The following is a 22786-nucleotide window of genomic DNA, read 5'->3' on the forward strand; positions in this document are numbered from 1 at the left end:
TGGAGCTTCAGCTTCAGCACCAGTTCTTCCAATGAATATTCAGTGTTGATTTCCTTTAGGATTGACTGGTTTGATCTCCTTGCTGTCCAAGGGGCTCTCAAGAGTCTTTTCCAACACCACAGTTCAAAAGCATCAATTCTTTGGTGCTCAGCTTTCTTTATGGTCCAGCTCTCACATCCGTCAGAGCCAAAATGTAAACCTGATCAGAGGCTGGGAGATTGCTGTAATATGAGGACCACCTCATGTCAGTGACCACCTGGTAGTGTGTTATTGTAACACAGATGTCTTACATGAAAGTTGCTAAGAGAGTGGATCTTGAAAGTATTCATCACAAGAAAATCTTCTGTGACTGACTGTATGATGACAAATGTTAATTGTGATCATCTCCCAGTACATACAAATATGAACCATTGTCTTATACACCTGGCATTAATACGATGGACCTCAACAAAAAATTTTAAAGACAGAGTGTAACAAGAAAATTGTGTTTATTTGAGCATAGATCAGATTGGAAAACAACTTGCATTATGATGTGTGAACTCTTTAATTTTTCCAATATTCTTTGTCTTCTGGGCTCTGATGTGTTAAATGTATGTTCACTTAATGTCTGTCTCAGCAAGGAGCCCTCACACACCTGAGACAGTTCCAGAAACTGCAGTCAGGCCACGCCATATCTGCTCTGCTGGGCAGAGTAGGTTGCCCAGTGGTCTGGCTGCTCTGGCAGCCATGAGCTGCTGTGGGAGAACCTCTTCACCCCCAGGAGCCCATTAGGGAGGCGTGAGGAGTAGCAGAGGTGGCTGAGGCCCCACTCTCAGGGCTCTCCCCAAGTGCTGTGTCTCAAGGACCAGGAGGTGACATCACCTGTGACAACTCATTTCTGTACATCAGAGCACTGTCCCATCGGCCTCCCCTTGCTGGGTTCCCATGAGCCCGATCCCTGGCAAGCCCTGGGAAGGCAGGCTGCACTTCCTCCACTACAGTGAGGTGCCCCTCTTCACCCCACTTAACAGCCTATTCCTGGCTAAGTGTCACCAGACACTGGCCGTTTTAATGGTAAAGTACAAGGGGGTGAGCTCGGCAACGTCCCAGTGAGGTCACAGAGGGGCCCCACCCTCCTAACTCTAGGCTGTCTTCAGGAATGAAACAGGACGGGGCAGAGGCAAGGTGTCGCCTCAGGGCCCCTCCTTGGGTAGGCACCTGCACCTGCCCTGCCCCTGTGCTTCCCCGGGGCACTGGGCGTGGGGACGGTTCCAGGCGCTACGCATGGAAGGGGGAGTAACAAGCAGCAGGTCATGTCACAGGGGACTCAGGACCCTGAGTGCACCTCGTCCATCTGTTCCCCCCACCGCTGCTCAGTCTTAAGGGAGCTGGTTCCTGCACAGCTGACCTCTCACCCTGCAGATGTGGGATCCCTGATCCAGGACGCCATCAGGGCAGAGCTGACCATACAGGAGCACAGGCTTCCCTCCCACCCCCCAGGGGCCCGCGTCCACACTGCAGGAGGTGGCCATGCCTTACTCCTCCAGGCCCAGCGCCTGCCCCTGACTGACCGCTGACCAGCGAGCCCAGGACAGGGCCCCACAGAGGATAGGCAGCAAGGGCCTCAGAGGCCCTTCGTGTGCAGAGCTGGGGGTATCCTGACCAGGTCTCAGGGGCCAAGAGGAGCCTCAAACCATGATACTGTCCAGATCCCTCACAAGACGGGGCCACTTCACGCGCACCTGTGACAAGCACAGGTGGCCTTTCCACACAAGGACAACCCACACACACAGATGAACCATCCATCTCGGCAGAGATTTATTCTTCCAGGCAAGGAAGTCAATAAATAGATCTTGGGGGGCCTTGACCAGTGAGGGGTGAGAGGTGAGGACTGCATGCCCAGCACCCCGCACTAGCATCAGCATGGAGGTGTGGGTGGGGCAGCTACTGGGGCCAGGATGGCTCCTCCCAGAGCAGGGGCAGCTGCTAGGCCCCTTCCTCCTCCCCCGAGTCCTGCTTCTCCCTCTGGGCGTCGCTCCACTTCTGCGGCGCAATCCTTTTCTTGGGCCCGTGGGGTGGTGGGCCGATGAGGGCCTCGATGTCCTCGTAGTTGATCACTTCCTTTTCCAGTAGGGCACTCGCCAGCTGGAGGAACAAGAGGGCAGTGTGAGCGGCAGATGGGGGCCCGGACAAGAGCCCTTTGAGAGCAGAGCATGGAAGGGGAGGGCCTGGCCTCCCAGACCTGCCACTTCCCAGGGACGCAGCACAGGCGGGCAGCCCACGCAAAGAATAGCTCCCTGTCTCCACCTTAGAGACAAGCCCAGCTGCCAGCCTCATTAACTTTTCTACTTCCCTTCCCAATCTGTTTATTTTGGGCAACTTGGATTTCTTCTGCAAACGCGTGTGAGTGTCAGCATGGGGGGCAGCGGAGCTGACGTGCAGGATATAGCCCCCAGTGGGTTCCCGTCAGCCCCCACACTGGCTGCTCTGACAGCTGGCCCTTGGACAACATGGGCTTGAACTACGAGGCTCTGCTCACACTTGGGATTTTCTTCAATGAACCTGACTGCAGGAATGGAGACCTACAAGCCACAGATGCAGAATAGTGGGCAGGGAGGGCTGATCGTGAAGGCGGCGCCCAGGGTAAGTTGTGTGGCACTCAGTCCTGGAACTCCAGGACAGTGCGGGCAGGTCATGGTGCACACAGCAACAGGACAGACTCGGCTCCCACGACAGGGTCCTGGCAGGTTCTGCACTGCCCACGGCTCCCAGCAGGCAGGTGTTGCTGGTCTGAGGACCCCATACCACAGTCCCCACAACGCTGCCTTGAAGAAACAGCTGACCATCCACCAGGAGCTGCCCCTTCACTAGGTCGAGATGTTGCGCCTCTGGGGTCACTCCAGACCTGACACCCAGCATCACTGTGAGGACATCACACACAGCCCACCTGGGGATGTTCCCCACACACGAGACCAGCCCTCATGCTCTTCTGTCTGCAATAGGAGGGGGACTATCCCAGCCCAGAGGGCCTGGCAGACGTGAGCACCAAGAGCAGGTGACCTGGGTGAAGTGTGGGCGTGGTGGTCACTGGGCTGCGGAAAACAAGCCTGACTGACGGGAGGACCGGTCACGGGCTGAGGGTTCTGTGCCTCGTTTGCAGCTCCCTGTGCGTCTAAAACTCTTCTGAGCTTTAACGTTTAGTGTAAAATTTCCAGAAGTTTGAATTGGGAAGGGGTTAAGCCACATCAAGCAGACCCACTGCACACAAGTTGGTAATGGGCCCCGAGAGCTGGCAGTGTCCTCCTGTCTGTCCTGAAGGAACTGGCCCTGGCCTGGCAGGTGCATGACATGAGGCTCAACAAGGCAGGGAAGACGCTGGATCCAGTTGAGCTGGATGGGGCCCGTTTGTCATGTGGTTTTCTGGGATGGGTGAGTGGCTGCGTCAGTGGGAAGTGACAGCAGCCCAGCTCCTGGCAGGCGTGGGGCCAGGGACAGCGGAGGCTCACCGCCTGGAGCTTGTCCAGGTTGTCCCGGAGCACCTGTTCCGTGTGCCTATAGGCAGTGGCCACCAGCAGCCTCGCTTCCTGCAAAGGGAGAAGATGTGTGACAGGTCAGGATGGCTGCCGCTGCGCACAGGGGCCCCTGCGGCCTGGCCCCGGCACTAAGGTGCACGAAGAAACACAAGTGCAGAGCACGGCCTTTCGTGTCTCACAGGGCACAGGAGAGCTCGGCGGCCCAGAGTCTCCTGCCTTCACCTCCACCCGGAGAACTCCTGTGCAAGGGGCCGCCAGCTCCTGGAGACTCGGGCCCCGTTTCGTCCTCCACACCCAAAGCTGCCTACGTGCCGGTGCGCCAGGCCGCCAGAGCTGCCCGAGGGTGGTGACACTGCCTGGCCGTCTCCTCAGGCTGCAGAGATCACAGGCGCTGGCTCTGTCCCCAGAGGCATCTATTTGCTGCCCCTGATGGCCCCGCAGCACCCACAGTTCCATCAGCAGCCAGTGGGTCCTCACCCAGAATCTCAGCTCCTGCAGGCGCGGGGCCAGCACACCACACCCCCTCCCCACACACATGGCTCAGATTGGGAGGGACTCACATGGTCCATCATCTGCTGAAGGCCCTGGCTGAACGGACGCCGTCCGATGCCTGTGACACCCTCTTGGGCCTCAGGGAAGGAGACAGGCCCAATGCTGGGTGCCATCCCAAACTGCTTCACCATGGAGTAGGCGATGCGGGTGACCTTCCGCAGGTCGTCCTGTGCCCCTGGAGTGTGGGATCAGAAAAGGAGGTTCTTCCCTGAAGCTGCAGGTCAGGGGCCCCACCAGCCCTGACAGCAGAGGTGGGTCCTCAGGGAACAACTGTATCCTGTCACTGGTCCTTAAAACTTAAAAAAATTTTCTTTTGTGTAGAAAAACAACTCAGGGTTTCCCTGGTGGTCCAGTGGTTGGGAATCCACCTGCCAATGTAGGGGGCACGAGTTCAATCCCAGGTCCAGAAGATCCCACATACTGAGGAGCAACGAAGCCCATGGTCCACAACTACTGAAGCCGAAGTGCCCCCCCAGAGCCCATGCTCAGGAACAAGAAAAGCCACCACAATGAAAAGCCTGCATGCTGCAACCAAGACCCAGTGCAGCCAAACACAAAGAACCCTTAATGGAATTCAAGGTGGCGTGTGCATTCTGCTTAGACCCCTCCACAGATTCCCCCTCCCTCGCAGAAGCGCTGAGGGTGCCAAAGCAGCGCGGGAGCTGCCACTCACCGGAAGTGACCCTGTTGAAAGAGATGGACTCGGACGCGCGGCCGCCCAGGGCCATGCACATGCGCTCGAATAGCTGCTCCCTGGTGAAGAGGTGCTGGTCTCTCGGGAGCATCTGAGCGAAGCCCAGGGCCGCATTGGTCCGAGGAGTGATGGACACCTGCACAATGAGGTGGTCTGTTAGCCGGCAGGGCCCAGGCTTCAGAGATGAGGGGGCACAAGACAGTCTTTGCTCAGAGGGTTTGAAGCAAGGAAACCAATCTGAGGTCCCCATATTTATATAAGAGTATTTGCAAGAAGGGTGTGAGGACCCTGCACATGACCACGTGTCCATGAAGGAAAGACTAGTGACAAGAAGAGGTGAGCCCACACAATGAGGCCAGCCCTAAGTAGGCATGGGTCTGAGGGTCATGGCCGCGGGAGGCCACCCCGAGACACTGAGGTGTGCACGTCACCATGCTGGCTGGCAAGGAGCTGGGTGCAGGCAAGAAGACCTCAGCACAACTCATCTACCTGGCCCTCAGCCACCAAATGAATGTCCTATATTCATTTTCTTGAGATACTGCATGAAAACACTGATCATAATTACTGGGTTTTCTCACACACACGGGTCTCAGTCACAGCCCTCTACAGAGGACACAACGGACCAGCCTGAGCAGCAGGGCACCATCCAAGGCAGCCTGACAGCAACGCTTAGCTGTAGCCAAAACCCCTGGGAGACACCCACACCCAGGTTGCAGCTGCCAGCACGGCCCTCTGTCTGGAGGTCAGGGAACAAGGAATGAGGGGGGACAGGTCCAAGTGGAGGGCAGTTAACAACCCTCAACACGGGGCACCCATTTCCCCAACACGGGCACTGTCCCCAGTGGCCACTCAGGGATGCCCTGTCAGAATGTTACCACCAGCGGCGGCGTCATGGCATTAGCCCTGCCACATACATAAGGTGTGCTGACGACCTTTCTAAGTCAGCACATCTCAGAGCTGATGGTTTGCCTGGCAGTTCTTATTTTTACAACCTACCACACAGATGGGGCGGGAGACCACAGGTCGTTATGTGGCTTTCCCACAGTCACCCCCCCTCCAGGCACAAACCATGGGCCTTCCAAAGTGAGCCCAACTGGGCAGCCAGGCCAGGGCTGCCCACACACACCTTCATCACAGCCTCCGTGTGCTCCAGCAGCCAGCCCACCAGGGCGTGGCCCGACTCATGGAACGCAACCACCTTCTGCTCTTCCTTGGACAGGACCTTGCTCTTCTTGGCAGTCCCTGAAAGAAGCCCAGAAAGGTGAGCTCAGGCACCCCGGGTATATGGCAGGCATGTTCCCAAGGTGCCAATGCAAAGTCGCCACTGGACACTCAGCTTCTGTGTCCCCAGCCCAGCCACCCATCCTCCCCCTGGCTGCTCGGACTGTGAGGATGCCGCAGGAGCCTCGCTCGGCCCACTGACCCCACCACTGAAAACCCCTAGGACTGCAGCCCCTTCAACATGGCCCTCGCTGGGCTGCGGGGCCGACGGCGTGACGTAGCAGGGCAGCTGCAGCCCGCGACTGTCCAGTCCTCTTACCTGAGTCGCTTGACCCTTCACCTCATAACCTTTCATTACATCCCCTGCTCAAGTCACTGCTGAGGCCTCCCCCACTGTCCACTCATTGTTACCCCGAGTAAGCCTTGAGTCAGGGATGCGACTGGGACCACCTATGCTGCCAGCTTCGAGATGACACATCCGACGTGCTGGCTGTGGCAGTCGGGCTGTCCCCCTGGACCCTGCTGGCTGCCACGCGGGAGCACCCTGCCTGAGGGGCACTCGGGCAGGATTCTGGGCGCTCTTCTCTAGTCTTTCCTGCTTAGAACACACTTGCTGGAAACATATCAGTTTTCACACAAAACAACTGGCTTATGTAAACCCTGATTTACAGTGAGAAACCTCAAGGCGAGCCCTTCAGTCTTCGCCCACTCGCCGCCCCCATTGTGGAGGGTCCTCTCCTAGTTTGAAAGACTGAGGGGGACGGGCCATCTGAGCGAGGCGCTGCTTCCTCGGTATCCCGCTCGGTGCCTTGGTTGGAATTCCTTTGAAGGACAAGACGCACCACGTCTGGTGTTGCCACAGGGGCTACGGGAGCCCTGGCCTGCTCTCTTCACAGAAGTCCACGCATTCCACGTCCAACAGCAGTGGGTAAGCACTGCTGAGACGCTGCCCTCCCCTTCCCCCTACAGGGCACGGAGACCCTGGCATAAAAGGCCTCTTCCTAGACCTCAGGAGCAGCAGCTCCAACCCCTGCCCCTGTGGACAGTGGCTGTCTGGGCACCGCCCGTCAGCTCGTGGGCGAAGGACACTGAGTTTGCGAGATTCTTCTACATTTCTGTTTCAACAGCCTGCCTCCTCTTAGTCAACAGAGAGTATCTCAAACTAAGAACAAGTCACACTGTAACATCTGACAGAAAAGCAGGAAGGGTGGCCTGTCTTCCCTCTTGGGCAATAATGCCATCACATGATGTCTAGGCCGCCCCCCCACCCCCACAGACAAGTCCACGTACCGGCCACGACGCGCTCCACAGCGTAGTCCAGGTTGGACGTGTGCACAGCTGTGTGCCCCTCCCGCGCCGCGTGCAGCGCGGCCTCGTTACAGATGTTGGCGATGTCAGCACCTGTCAGCACGGGGGTGGGGGGTGTTAGTAGACGCAGAGGTATGGGGGTGGGAGGGGAGCCACCCTGTCCCCCTCGAGCTGCCCCACAGCTGTGGTCAGCAAGCAGCCTCTCTGGACCCCCTCTATCCTTCCACCCACTGTTCCACACACACACTGAGGGATGAGAAAGGTTCTTGACACCCATGAGGTTCTAGTTCAGGATGTTAAAGGTCCAAAGGGAAGAAACCTACACCATGGTAACGGGTTTACACCATAACGGGGTTTTATTTACATCACCCTGTGAAACGAGAACCGTACACAAAAATCTACATTTGTGATAACATGGAGAAGGTGGCAGGGAGGGACACGGCCTCGCAGGGTTGCCTCTGGTGGGGAGCAGTGGGAGGGAGTGAGGCTGGGACCGCCCTGGGGCACGGGAGACAGAACCTGGGGGAAGAGTCCCTCTACCTCTGCCTGCTGGGCACACACCACTCCCACCCCAGCTGTGCTGGCCAAGGAGCCCAGAGCAGGGCTGGAGAGTTTCTGGGGAGGCCTGCCCCCGTTGCCCTGAGACAAGGACCAGCATCCCTACAGCCCTACCACTGAAGCCAGGCGTGAGCTCCGCCAGCCGCTGGGAGTAAAAGCTGCTGGCTCGTGTCAGCTTCAGGCCCTTCAGGTGCTGCTCAAAGATCTCCTTCCGTTCCTAAAGAACAGGGTACAAAGGTCACAGGTCAGAGGCCACGGGACAAAGGCCACAGTGCCGGCTCCCTGCCTGCTGATCAGGAGTCACTGGTTTTAAGGTCAGTTTCTACTCTCAGAAACAAACTCAAGAGCCTCAGACGACACTTCCATGCGCGTCTGCACAGAAACGCTAACCTGCCAGCCACCTGCTACACTTGCCATCCAGACCCTTCCCTGCTCCTGTAGGGTCTCCTGCTCTCTCGGGAGCCACCAGGAAGGCCCGACACCCTCGGAGGTGGGCATCCAAGTTGAGGCCTGAGGCGGCAGGGCCAAGAGGTCCCAGGGCTCACAGCCGTCCACCCCAGCAGGGCCACTGTGCAGCTCACTCTCCAAAGCCACCAGCACATGGGCGTGACGCTCTGCAAAGGCTGTCCACAAAACTCAGCCCAGACATCTCATCATAAAGGTCAGTGAGAGTCAAAACCAGAAGGGCAGGGAGCCTGGATGGACCAGCCAGGTCGCACTGACCTGCAGCGTGGGAAGGTCGATGAAAACGTGCCGGTCCAGTCGGCCCGGCCTCAGCAGAGCATTGTCCAAAATGTCAGCTCGGTTGGTGGCTGCCAGGACGATGACGTGGTCGGTGGTACCCATTCCTGGAGGGACAGACAGTGGCCGTGAAGGTGCGGACCCCAACTGGGCAGCTTCCCCACGGACTGCCAGGACAGCGGCACCACCAGAAAAAGTGAGTACCACCACACCAGTGTGTGGGAGGTACCACACACGTCAGCCTTGCTGACGGAAAAGTGAAAGTCTCACACGGAAATTAGAGGCTTGCTGGAGGCCAGGGCCCTGGACAAACCTGACTCCACTCCCTGGGCCACCCCCACAGCTTGTCTCAGACTCCTGCCTGGGTTGCCCCTTAGGGCTCCCCAAATGCCTGCCCACCACAGGCTGGGGCTATGAACACAAAACCGTGAGATTATGTAACAGTGAAAAGACACTGAAAAATGGCAGAAACAAACACATGAGAAACAGCAGCTATGCCAGGGGCTCCAGGAGGGCGCTCCCGCAGAACGGCCTCTGTCAGCAAGCAGCCACAGGGCTGGTTTAGGGACTCACACAGTTGTGGACACATACCAAGGGGTGACACTGTACAGACGTCCCCACGGCTGAGTGCCGACTCCTGTGCAGGGCCCGCACTGCAGGTGCAGGCCGTGTGCTGCCGCACCAGCAGCTGGGCACGTGCCTCTCCGCTAGCACCACCACGAAAACCTCACCGTGCCAGCCCCTCACAACTACTCATCAGTCTGCTCTCTAGAATTCTGTCATTTGTACAATCTCATATACATAGCCTCTGAGGCTGGCCCTTCTCACTCAGCATAAATCCTGAGGTCCAGTCAGGCAGGCTTGCACGACAACACCCGGTGTCCGCACTGTGGCCGGGTGAGCACACACGGAGCTCAGCCAGGCACCCACTGGAGGTCGCACAGGCTCTTTCCAGGGTGTTCAGCTATCACAAGGGAACACTGGAGCACCGTGTTCTGTGGACACCGGATCAGTGTGCAGATCAGATGTGCTCAGTCTGTTCAGAGCCGGCCCAAGAGGCTGCATGCTGTCCGTCCCTGCTGCAGGGGCTCAGGTTTGCTTCACCGACGCCTTTTCACAGCTGCTTCAGTCACTTGAGGGCCCAAGTTCACACAGCGGTCTGGGATCCAGTCTCCTCATCCTCACCATGTCTGCTGTTGCCACTACCTTGATCAAAGACTTGAGTGCACAGCTAAGTGACAAGTGATGCATGTGTGAGGACAGAGTCATGGCCCAGTCACTAGGGAGCTGAGAACAGGCTCTGCCGAGGCGCTGGCTGCACTCGCGAGGAGGTGAAGGCTCAGTGCAGGAGGATGGTGCTTCAGCAAGACGTGCTGGAGCCGCCAGCATCCACACACACAGTGAGCCAGGACCAAGCAGCACGCCTCACGCAGATTCAGTCAACACGGGTCACAGACTAATGTTTTTCCACATTAGGCGTGGGAGGGCTACCTGTGGTTCCCTTTGTTTCCTTTCTATTTTTCTATTGAAGTGTATGTTATTTACAGTGTTCAGGTATGCAACACAGAGGCTCCACTATATTTGCATATATGTATGTATTCATGTACATTCTCGCAGGTTTTCCTCTATCACAGGTCATTACAAGGTACTGACTATAGGTCCTTGCTGGTTAGATACCTGGGCCTTTTCAAGAACTTGGGCAGAATCGAGTCCACAGGGGTGTGGACGGAAATGTCCACCATGGGGCACCGGGCTCGAAGGCCTCTCTGTGCCCATCAGGCTGTGAGAGGGTGGCAGGTGCCTGGCTTCCGCCTGTGTGGTGGGCTTCCTCCAGCTCTGGCTTCCCACGGCCAGCGCCCACTCCTCCCCAAGGGGTGACAAAGGCTCCTCAGTTGCCCCTGCAGGCGGAAGAGACTCAGCTGTCTCTGTGCACAAAGGCCCCTTCGCAGAAGCCCAGCCTTGCCAGGGCTTCTTGGGGGTGTCCGGGAAGCGGGGGGTGGCTCCTGCGGCTGCAGCAGAGCTGGCAGAAGTCGCCCCCCTCCCAGCAGCATAGAGGAGCAGAGAAGGCGCCAGCTGGGAACGCTTCCTGGGGGTGCACGTCGCCTGGAGGGTTGGTCTCTGGCCTCAAGTGCAAACAACAACAGGAGCCGGGGTGGTGGGGGGGATTGTTGCACAAGGGAGCCCACCATCACCCACACGAGGTCATGACTAGGCACGAGGCTGTGCTTCAGCCTGACGACATGTTAGGAAACCCCCGCTTGGAGAGGAGAGGGGCACCCCACCATGTCCCTGCACAGCCCCCATGACAGTGGCTTCAAAATGCTCTGCCTGTGTCCCACAGGAGCACCACGTTGCCCATCTTTCTAAAGAGAGCCAGAGGTCACAGTCATGTCTGCACTTCTGACAGCAGACTCATCACATCCTATGATGGGATATCTGGGGGGCAGGAGTCTAACTTGCACACAAACAAACAGCACACTCAGGATCCAGCCGCTCACAGCCCAGCACACAGGAAGGGGCCGGTCAGAGCTGGGGGTGGGGTGGGGGGCAGACCCCACTGGGGACCCCATCTCCAAGAAGCGTCTCATACAGCCATGTCTCAGGTCCACAATTCTTGGGCACGTCCTCCCCAGGAAGATGGCTCCTCAGACCTTGCCCACGGGGCAGAGAACCTGGGCTATTCTGACTGACACACCCAGATGCAGAGAGGGACGCGGGTCTGCAGGGGCACCCCCAGATGCAAACGGTCCTCAGGCCCTGACGAGGCTGCCCTTTCCTCGGCCATGTGAGAAATCAGTTTGATTTTGAACCTGAGGGGCTTTCACATGATGAAACGCTCCCGTGCATCAGCCCCCTGACCTGACCAGCTGCAGGCCCGAATCCCGGCACCAAGGTCAGGGGGCGTGGGCGCCAAGGCCAGCTGCACGGCTCTCGCCAACACCCGGGCCTGACCTGGAGGGAGTGTCAGCCACAAGGGCAAGGACGGGGAGTCAGGCCCAGGCTGGAGAAGACTAAGGAGACAAGACACTTAGGCAACATGAGCCTGCCCCGGGCCCTGCAGAAGCGCACATCTGCCCGAAGCCCACGTCATGCCTCTTCCACGTCGGCCTTCAGGCTGTGGGGTGTGGGGGGGAAGGACGCTTATAGGAATTCTGACTGCTTCTGCAGTGCTTTTTAAGTCTGAGACTCTGAAAATAAGAGGCCAAAAAAAGTTTCACATTTAGCCACATACAGCCAGAGTCCATTGCCCCACACACTGGTCACCAGATCCACCATCCCAAACACTAAGAACACTTTAAAGAGGAAAATAAATACACCAATAAATGATTCTCTTAGGACCAAAACTACTTTGAGAAGAAAGCATCTTTCTCATCTTCAAGACCTAGAACAGAACTAGAATTCTGATTAAAGAAAACTTATAGATGGCTCCTGCAGAGCTGGAGCATGGGGAGGGGAGAATGTGGAGCTGGTATTTAATGGGGACAGTTTGTGTTTGGGAAGATAAGAAAGTTCTGGAGACGGATTGTGGTGATGGTTATAGAACACTGGGAATGTACTTACAGCCATTAAACTCTGCACTTAAAAATGGTTAAAATGGCTTAATTTTATGGTTTGTATATTTTACTATAAACAACACAAACACATAATATCTACACCACCCCCCCCGCCCCGCCCCGGCCAAAGAGGATCTTACAAGAGTAGCTCAAGAGAAAAACAACTCCATTAAATAACTGTGTGGCAGCCAGTTCCAGAGGTCATCTCAAGGACAGCTGACACAGCATCCCCAGCAGTGCACCTGAGGCACCCACTGTGCCCTCGCTGGGCACAGACTCTTGTCAGCATGACCCCTGCCTGACCCCCTCTGAGACTGACGACCACTGTCATGACCTGACTCCACATGATATTCCCAGCTTTTCTTCCTTATTTCACCACTGCCCTGACTTTGGGAAATTGAAAGTTATGTTTCTGGTTACCTCCTGCTGGAGAAGAGTTCCTGGTGCTGACGTCCCCTCACTGTCCAACAACATCCCCGCCGATCCCGGCCCCATGGTGCTCACCGTCCATCTCCACCAGCAGCTGGTTGAGCGTCTGCTCCTCCTCTGTGTTGGAGAAGCCGGACACGGCGGTGGAACGCTTCTTGCCCACGGCGTCGATCTCGTCGATGTACACGATGCAGGGGGCCCGGGCCCGGGCTTCCTTGAAGAGGCTCCGCACACGGGCTGCACCGAGGCCTGAGGACACAGAGGACGGGGAAGCGGGCAGGTCATGGGTACGAGCCCTGCTCTCACGGAAAGCCCAGTAGGTGGCCTCTGCTGCACACTGGCTAGCCCACTCCCTCCTGGACTCCCCAGGACGTCAGCGCCTGCTCCTTCCATGCCCATGACTCCCAGACACAGGTCTTGTGTTTCCACCTTCACCCCCACAGCCCCTGACATGCAGCCAGATGGGCCCACCTCCAATGACCTCCACGAATTCTGGGCCAGCCATCGCCAGGAAGGGCACCTGGGCCTCCGTGGCCACTGCCTTGGCCAGCAGCGTCTTCCCGCAGCCGGGGGGGCCAAGCAACAGCGCACCCTTCGGGACCTTGGCACCAAGCTGAAGGAAGCGCTCCGGGCTCTAGGAGAGCAGCAGAATGTGCAGGCTGATCTCTGGGCTCCAGAGAATCATCCAGGCACGACCCTCGGAAGGCTTGGGTCCTGTACTGGTCCTGTCCATGCAGCTTAGGGAGAGCACAGTGCTCCGCCATGACAGGTGACGGGCCGCGCAGGGCACCATCGGTCCGGGTTGAGCAGGGGACGCACCAGGAGCCCAGCATCAGGCTGGGCAGTACCTCCCCCGCACCGTGCCCCATGTGCTCACCTTCAGATAATCCACGAACTCTTTGACCTCCAGCTTGGCCTCATGCATTCCTGCCACGTCTTTGAAGCTGACTCCTTTCCCCATCTTGCCATCCACAATTGTGAAACGAGCCATTTTCAGCTGATTCTGGGCAGAAAGATAGAGGGCGGAGCCCTATGCAGCCCAGCGGGGCAGGGCGGAGGAGCCTGGGGGCCTGTTCACCTACATGTCCTCCCAACCCTCCACTCGCTCAGACAGCAGGTAAGGGCACCGTCCAGACACATGAGGGCGGTGACAGAGGCTGCCTGGCACTGAGCAGTTTGCTCTAAAGGAAAATGCTTCCCACATTAACCAGGTAATTTAACAGAGTCTGTGTGGGAGTGTTCTTATTTCTCTATGTGACTTTCCCCATTAGCCTCTGACTTCTTTTACTGATTTATATAAAAGTTACCGAAAGACACTCAATTCTGCAAGTGTTGGTAAAAACGTCACCTCGTCAATTTCTGGCAAGCAATCTGGCTGGACAGACAAGCTCTCAGTGAGCAGCTCACCTCAGCCAGAATCTCCTTCAGCTCTCAAAAGAGGCAGTGTGTGGAATTCGTCACAGTGTTATTTAAGTACAACAAAAAAACAGCCCAGAATGTGCAAGAATTATCACACCGGTTGAGCCAGGTATACTGCACCCGAGACACCACGCTGCCCAGTGTGGATGCAAGTCCAGAGCTCCCGAGGGCCCATTCGGGGGGAGGCAGGGGCACTCTATCCCTGCCACCCCAGTTCCCAGGAGGGCCTCCTCTGTGGCCCTTTGCTGACGTGGCCGATGAGCCAGGTACAACTTGACAGGGAGGGCAAGTGCACACTGCACTGAATGCACTGGAACAGGAGAATACTTGTGGAGTGTATTAAGGCTGTTCTTTCGAAGACAACCTTCCAAGATGTCTCAGCTAGTACATGAAACCCCCAAAAGTCAAACCCAGCTAAGAAGGAAGTGCAGAGCGCACTGTAGTATGGACCCCCTTGGGTTCAGCCCCTCCCACGTCACAGAAGGGGCCTGGGCTAGAGCTGGGGAGCGGAGCCCCCATGTCAGTCAGACAGAAGGAAAGAAGAGCTGCCAGTTCGGCCTTTGACAGGCTAGCATCCACTGCGCACCCATCCTGCCATTTACGGGAGAGGGTTCAGCCCAAACACAAACAAAATCCCAATGGCACAAGTTCAGGGGAACAATCTGCACAACTTACAAAAGCACTGAATCCGCCTTCCCGTCCCGTCATCCCAGCCAGACGGAAAACATACCACAGGATGGCCAGGCCCACGGCCGTCATCCCCAGGGCGTAGAGGGCGCTGGCGAGAGAGACAGGCGGGCAGAGGCTCAGGCGTGGCTCTGGGCAGCCCCCGGACACGCCTCACCCGGGCTGGGCCCAGACCTCCCAGAAGGAAAAGGACTCCCTTGCTCTGAGACCAACCTGTGGAGCCAGCACTGAAAATGCATCTCCTCGTCCAGTTCTTACCGCCCCCCTTCCTCCATACACTGCCCAGGTCTGGGTACCGCGGTGCTGAGCCGGCAGCACCCACCAGGCATGAAGCCAGAGCCACCACCCACTGTCCAGAGCCCTGGACAGCTCTCAGCCACCAAGAGCAGCTCTTCACCGTCCATGCGTGACGTCCATGCGTCCTGCTTTCAAAAGTAGGCCATCGCTTTGGGTCACTAAGCAAAATCAGCCTAACAGTACAAAGAGCAAACCCTGGGGCCTCACCCCAGATGAAGAGGGGTGTGCCCCCACCCCCTAGAACAAGCAGAGGTGCTGCCTGGGAGCCCTGCCCCGAGGAGCTGGAGCTGTGACAGACACATGGCACTTTCCAGATGCCTCCAGTCCCCATGAGGGGACACAGCCCTGTGGACACCGCAGTCCCAGCGCCCAGCTACACGCCCAGGCCCACCGAGTAACTGGTTCCCCCTCAGGAGGGTATAGACCCTGCCGCCCGTAGGCCCTGCACAGAACCAACAGGTTCCCAGGGAACCTCTGCTTCTCCCTTCCCCGCCCCACCTTCCTGTTTGCAGATGGCAGCAAACCCACCCTGCACTGAACAAAAAGCACCACAGACTACTGGAGCAGTGACCAAGGAACTCCAGGCTTTCCGCCCCACGCCACCCACTCCCAGGCCTGCCTCCACCAGGGGCTCAGTTCACGGTGGGCACAGCCAGTGTGAGACTCTGTTTGGACTTTTTGTCTCTCACGTCACAGAGTGAAGCCTGGTTTAATTCAGAGGCCCACAGAAACGACCAACCTACTTTCCAAAGAATCCCGTCCGCTTGTAGGAAACTGGAATCCTGTCCTTGCCTTCGATATTCAGCTCATCCTCGGCTGCTCGAAGCTTCTCTTCAAATTTGTCGATATTTGCCACCTGCATTCGGTACATCAGCGCCAGCCGCTGGGGGCAGAGTGCAGAGGCATGTGAGAGGGACAGACAGGCCAGACGGCTGACCCCGAGGACAGAGAACGGTGCCCCCGCCACACGCGGACAGCTACAGGGCTTCAGAAGCAGATGCCTGCTGCTCAGAAACCTCCTCCACATCTTGAAAGTTTTTGTTTTCTCAAACACAATTACAATGAAATGTTCACTAACAGAAGGTTTTGAGCAAATGCAGGCCAGCACGTGCAACTGAAACTCAGCACCGGGCTGGCACTCTGCTGGAGGGCAAAGCAGACCCTGACAATGAGCCTCCAGTGTGGGACCTGGACCCATAGTCACCCTCCAAAGATTCATTGTTTGCCTGTCGGCTGGACCTGACAGTCAACCAAGGGGGCTTTCTCGGTCCTCAGGGAGACGAGAGGCTAAGGAAGAGGGAGTGGGTGGCGTTTTCTGGAGGCTAGCAGGAAGATCTCATCACTGCCACCCCGGCCCACATCAATCATCTTTCCAGCAGCCGTGCTTTCCAGAGGAAACTGTCCTTTCTGATTCTAAGTTCTCTTGGAACTTAAACCAAGCAACTAGATCTCCCTCTGAAGTCTCTTCAAAGTCTAGTGTGATGACCATCATTGAGTGCTCAGGCTCCACTTCGGAGGTTAAAAGGCCAGGTCCTCACAGCAGGATCCACCCAGCCAGGTTCCAGCACTGTCACAGGTACCTCTCTGCTCCGTGATGCCAGACCTGCTACTGGGGTGAAGCCCATGCACCCCTCTTCCTCTCCCCTGCTGGTATAGCTGGGGGCTACCTGTGGTGGGGAGGAGCAGGGTACCTCTCCTCTGCCCCCTTTCCTTCCTGTTTCTTCCAAGGGCCGGTCCTTGCCAACCCGTCTCTCTGCCACCTGTTCCGGCTGGAGGGGTTTCCACCTCCCTCCTGCTGCTCACATGCCAGGGGGACCCTGGACGTCCGCTGCCACCCTCCCGGCTCCTCCCGAGGACCACATGGCCCGGCCCCCTTCTCAAAGACTCCAGGCTCCTCCTTAAATCAAGACACTCACGGCTGGCTCTAAGCAACCCCCGCTGGCGCGGCACTCACAGGCCGCCCGAACACCACGGCACCGGGATGCAGGTACACCTCCACCACGTCGCTCTCGGGCACCACCTGCACCCGCTGCACCTCGCCCTTGGCCAGCATCTCGTGCACGAAGTCATTCCAGGAGATGTTGCCTCCGCTGGAGCCCAGCGCATTGAGCAGACTCATGATCACTGCGATGACGAATAGGGTGCGCAGCCGCTCTCGGTACATCTGGTCCTCGCGCTCCCGGCGCCTGCGCTCCTCTGCCGGGTGGGGAGCAGGCGTGAGAGGAGGGCGGAGCTCGATGCCCGGCCCCACGCCCCGCCCCACGGCCCTCCCCACCCCCACCCTATATCCAAAGGAGGGCTCTGCACCCTCTGCAGTCTCTGCGTCATCCCACTGCGCTTAGTCGCCCAGTCTACACTTGGCCAATATTACAACAAAGTGACTAATTACAAGCTGTTCAAGGTCACTAACATTCCTGTTCACTGAGGTCCCATCTGCTTAGATAACATGAAACCATTTTTAAAGTAAAAAACCTCCCCAGGGTACTTCCCTGGCAGTCCTGTGGCTAAGACTGCCCTTCCAATGCAGGGGGCGAGGGTTCCATCCCACAGGTCCCCGGGGGAAGCCCCCCTCCGCCCAAAAAATTAGACTGATATACCTTCGTCATCCTCAGGGCTCCGTCCCTTGGCTTTATCATTGTCCTTGGTCTTCTGCTTCCTCCTCGAAGTGTTAAAATAGTGAGTGCCTCCTACAAGAAACAGAGAAAGTGCTTAACAGCAACCAGACCTGCAATTACAGGGAGACATTCAGGACAAAGGGCTTCCCTGGTGGCTCAGACGGTAAATAATCTGCTTGCAATGCAGGAGACCTGGGTTCAATCCCTGGGTTGGAAAGATCCTCTGGAGAAGGGAGTGAGAGCAAAAATGTTTAGCCACTCAGTTGGTCTGACTCTTTGTGACCCCATGGACTTAACTTTTCCCCATGGAGCCCATCAGGCTCCTCTGTCCATGGGATTTCCAGGCAAGAATACTGGAATGGGTTGTCATTCCCTTCTCCAGGGGATCTTCCCGACCCAGGGATCATACCTGGGCCTCCTGCATTGCAGGCAGAATTCTTTACCATCTGAGCCACAATGAAGACCAGAAAGGAATGGCAACCCACTGTAGTATTCTTGACTGGACAATTTCATGGACAGAGGAGCCTGGCAAGCTACACAGTCCATGTGGTTGCAAAGAGTCGGACATGACTGAGCACTAACATACACACTCAGGAGAAGAGGACACTTCCAGACAACCAACAAAACATAAACTATCGAGAACCTACCTGCAGAGGATTTAGAAATTCAGATGATTATTCTTGGTACAATCTTTACTCACTATAAATGATAAACTACTTCAATTGAAGATAAGTGTTTTTATAATTTAAAGTAGCCAACGTGATGGAATAAAAGTTATGAACATCAACTTGAGAAAGCGTCACGGGTCTGTGGGAGAACTACCCTTCCCACACACAGCCGTCTTCGGAAACGAGCAGCACAAGCGGCTGTAGCACAGCAGCGCCCACTCCACACACTGAGGCTCTGGCTCGTCCACGTCAGCGCCTAAAACAGGGGAGAGCGCCTCAGAAAGCCACTGGGCTGCACCTTCCTTCACAGGTACTAACAAAATCACAAATAAAACCGCCTCTGTGCCCACCAGACACAGGGCTGTTGGAGGGTGAGGGCTGTGCTGCTGGGGGCACATGTGGGCTGCTGGGACTGGGTAGGCACAAGGCTGCTTGTCTGCAGCAGTGGAAGATTCTACTGTTTTCCCGTTCCAACTGAACAAAGCGGGGAGTAAAAGCATAGCTGTCAACCCTTACAGGCCTTTGATGTAAGATAAAGGAGACAGCAGGGGACTTCTGTGGTCCAGTGGTTAAGATTCCCTTTCAGAGCAAGGGCGCAGGTTCCATCCCTGGTCTGGGAACTAAGCTCCCATACGCTACCGGATGCAGCCAAAAGTTTTTAGAAAGAGAGCAAGAGAGACAGCAGGATTATCACAAGATGTCATGAAACGGTGCAACTCTAGTGTAAAATCAAGGTATGTTTACTTAATTTCTGCACATAAACCATACACAGTTTGTAACTTCTTACTCACCGTTGCTGGAGCTCACTACAGAACATGAAAATGTTAGTTGCTCAGTCACGTCTGACTCTTTGTGACCCCATGGACTGGAGCCCACCAGGCTCCTCTGCCAATGGAATCTCCAGGCAAGAATGCTGGAGTGGGTAGCCATTCCCTTCTTCAGGGGATGTTCCCAACCTAGGGATCGAATCCATATTCTCCTGCATTGCAGGCAGATTCTTTACTATCTGAGCCACCAGGGAACATGAAAAACATTTGTCAAGCAGCCCTTACTAAGCTTGTAGCTCCTGAGTAAGCACTACTGGAGCTGGCTACAGAGCATGAAAAACCTTTGACAAGCAGCCCAATCATGGCCAGAAATTTTTTTTTTCCACTTATTTTTATTAGTTGGAGGCTAATTACTTTACAATATTGTAGTGGTTTTTGCCATACACTGACATGAATCAGCCATGGATTTACATGTGTTCCCCATCCTGATCCCCTCTCCCCATGGCCAGAATTTTTAAAAAAAGAAGAGACAACTCAAAATAAGCAAAAGTGGCCTGTTCTGACCTTAGACAAATTTCCTTCTCAAAAACTTCACTTCAGAGCATCTGAGGGCTCACACCGGGTAGCAGCTGAAGGGCCTCTTAGTGATTTCGTTTTTTCTGACAATGTCAAACAAGCAGTCCTCTGAATTTATTCACAAATGCCACACGTTCTGCCTGTCACTTCTGTTTTTCCAAACATACAAACCTAGAAGTTTCCAGAGTCCGACTGGATTCTGTACAATGTGCTGTTTCACCAACAATCTGCTGATTCCTTCAAAGGTAGGGGTTAGCAGTTGCAACTGGAAACTCTGAAAAGAAGGACACAGAGCCTCAATCACACGGACGCCACAGCACAGCTGGCAGTGCCAACTCACCCCCGATACAAAATTTTTCCTAAGAGCGCCAAGATTCATTTATGTAATATTTACACTGCCCTGAAATATGAACCAATAATCTGAGCATTATTTCAAAGTTTTACCATAACATCAAAAGAAAAAAAAAGTTCTAAAGGTCAACAGCAAACAAGTCAGAGAAACGCTGAAATGGAGGTGCAGAACACTGGCTGCCATTCTGTGCCCCAGGATTCCTGCGGGACACAAGGAGCAAAGGCTTCACTGGTCGTCCAGACCTTTTTCTCCCAACATCTCCAGACAACCATTCCTTGTGGAACATTCCCAGGAAGACCAGTTTCCCACTTGAATGTATTTTATGTTACGGTTAATGGTTCAACTTAATTTTTTTATCTCAGTGGTAGCAATTTCTTCATTTATATTGACTTATTTATTTTAAGGGCTTCCCTGGTGGCTCAGATGGCAAAGTCTGGCCGCAATTCAGGAGACCAGGGTTCGATTGCTGGATCGGGAAGATTTCCAGGAGAAGGGAATGGCTACCCATTCCAGTATTCTAGCCTGGAGAATTCCAGGGACAGAGGAGTCTAGCAGACCATAGTCCATGAGGTCCCAAAGACTGGGACATGACTAAGTGACTAACACACTTAACATACATACATTTATTTTAAATTCTTTCCCTTAGTTCATCCCTGATCGGCTGCTGTTATGAAGAAAAGTAACTCCTTACCAAAAGAGTATGCTACATATAATCTCCTATTAGCAACAGGTTAAAAATTCCTAGTACATACAATTATTATCCAGTTTAATTAATACTACTGTACTTGGTTCAGTAATGACCAGGAGGCATATAAGGGAGAACCACGGAGAGACAGACTGGGTACCATAAACGAGGAACAGTGTGTCAGGCACAGCACAGACAAGTCATTCTTCAAAGTCAACCCTAGACGCTGTTTGTTTAAACCAGATTTTGTTATTACTGTTCTAGTTGTTAGTGAGGTAATCTGTTAAGTATCCACAAGTATGTGTGAATTGCCTACTTCAGTCCTTATTTATTTTCATAGAATACTCAAGTCTGACTAAAATTAATGAATTATGATTTTCCTTTCAATAGAACTAAAAACAAAACCAAGTGTAATACATCCATTCAGTTCAGTTCAGTCGCTCAGTCGTGTCCAACTCTTTGCCACGCCATGGACTGCAGCACGCCAGGCCTCCCTGTCCATCACCAACTCCCGAAGTTTATTCAAACTCACGTCCACTGAGTCGGTGATGCCATCCAACCATTGCATATTCTGTCGTCCCCTTCTCCTCCTGCCTTCAATCCCTCCCAGCATCAGGGTCTTTTCCAATGAGTCAGTTCTTTGCATCAGGTGGCCAGAGTATTGGAGTTTCAGCTTCAGCATCAGTCCTTCCAATGAATATTCAGGACTGATTTCTTTTAGGATGGACTGGGTTGGATCTCCTTGCAGTCCAAGGGACTCGCGAGAGTCTTCTCCAACACTACAGTTCAAAAGCATCAATTCTTTGGTGCTCAGCTTTCTTTATAGTCCAACCCTCACATCCAAATATCACTACTGGAAAAACCATACCCTTGACTAGACGGACCTTTGTTGGCAAAGTAATGTCTCTGCTTTTTAAAATGCTGTCTAGGTTGGTCATAACTTTTCTTCCAAGGAGTAAGCGTCTTTTAATTTCATGGCTGCAGTCATCATCTGCAGTCATTTTGGAGCTCCCCCAAAATAAAGTCTGCCACTGTTTCCCCATCTATTGCATGAAGTGATGGGACTGGATGCCATGATCTATAGTTGTCCTCAGACTCAGAAAGGGTGTAGAATAGGATTATGATATGAAATTGGTCCTCAACTTATGGTAAAATACAATAACAATACATTACAACCTAAAATGTGAGGGTTGGGGTCCTAATAGAGGGCTAAAAAAATCAGTGAAAAAAGCACTTAGGGTCTGTTTCCAGAGTGAAATGTTAACAGTAACAGGGCCTGGAACACACCCGTCACACAGAAGGTCAATGAATTTGTGTCCATAACATGTCAAGCTACACGATAAGAGTAAAATACAGTTACAAGGTACTTGGCTCACACAAAAAACCGCTCAGAGCAATTGGAAGGCGATAGAATTCATCCTGGAGTGATCTGATCTATATGAGTGCAAATAATTCTCTGCTAGAAATTAGTGAAACTCTTACTCGATTCAATTTCAAAACGCCAGGAAGACGCGCAAAAAATATCAATATACGAAACAAGTGCTGTTGTTGTTCAGTCGCTAAATCCTGTGTGACCCTTGCGACCCCATGGACTGTAGCCCGTCAGGCTCTTCTGTCCATGGGATTTCCCAGGCAAGAATACAGTGGGTTGCCAGTTCCTCCTCCAGAGATCTTACCCACCCAGGGTACCATCCTGCACTGGCAGGCCGGTTCTTTACCACTGAGCCACCAGGGAAGCCCGAAACAAGGACTAGAAAAGTCCAACTGTGCGGCCTCACCCCTGGTCTCTCCCTCGGGCTGCCCGCCGGCCTCGCCGCCCGCCTCTCCTCCGGGTTGCAGGCAGGAGCGGCCTCTCCGAAGACGAAGCCGAAGCGGCGGAGAGCATCTTCCACATTACCATCCCAAACGCCGCTGCCGGAGGCCCGCACATTACCTGCAGGGCTCGGCCTCCAGGCCCGACGAGGCCCATCGGAGGCCTGTGGACGACATACGGCCACCTCCACTTGGCCCCGGAGGAGCAGCCTGGGCTCCAGCCTGAGTAGGGGCACCGCAGCCGCCCCGGACCCGGTCCCGGACCGGGGCGGAGAGCGCGCAGCAGCAGCCACACGGCCGCCATGTTGACCCGGAAGCCGCGCCTGCTCTATTGGGGGC

The 22786-nt window shown here is 55.0% G+C and overlaps 1 protein-coding gene across 1 annotated transcript; it reads right to left on the reverse strand.

The window, feature by feature from the left end:
- Window positions 1-1775: 1775 nt before the first annotated feature.
- Window positions 1776-22784, reverse strand: SPG7 (SPG7 matrix AAA peptidase subunit, paraplegin). The gene is made up of 17 exons (XM_043436224.1): window positions 22569-22784; window positions 19770-19872; window positions 17570-17659; window positions 16927-17168; window positions 15716-15855; window positions 14664-14766; window positions 13447-13572; window positions 13041-13203; window positions 12645-12818; window positions 8569-8693; window positions 7960-8062; window positions 7270-7380; window positions 5885-6000; window positions 4738-4894; window positions 4073-4239; window positions 3486-3563; window positions 1776-2124 (listed from the first exon to the last, which is right to left on the reverse strand). The coding sequence occupies exons 1-17, from the start codon at window positions 22749-22751 to the stop codon at window positions 1966-1968; spliced, it is 2340 nt and encodes a 779-aa protein (XP_043292159.1). The 5' UTR covers window positions 22752-22784; the 3' UTR covers window positions 1776-1965.
- Between the last annotated feature and the right edge of the window lie 2 nt (window positions 22785-22786).

Source organism: Cervus canadensis, chromosome 18 (genome assembly GCF_019320065.1).
Source record: "Cervus canadensis isolate Bull #8, Minnesota chromosome 18, ASM1932006v1, whole genome shotgun sequence".
In the NCBI taxonomy this organism is placed as follows: Eukaryota; Metazoa; Chordata; class Mammalia; order Artiodactyla; family Cervidae; genus Cervus; species Cervus canadensis.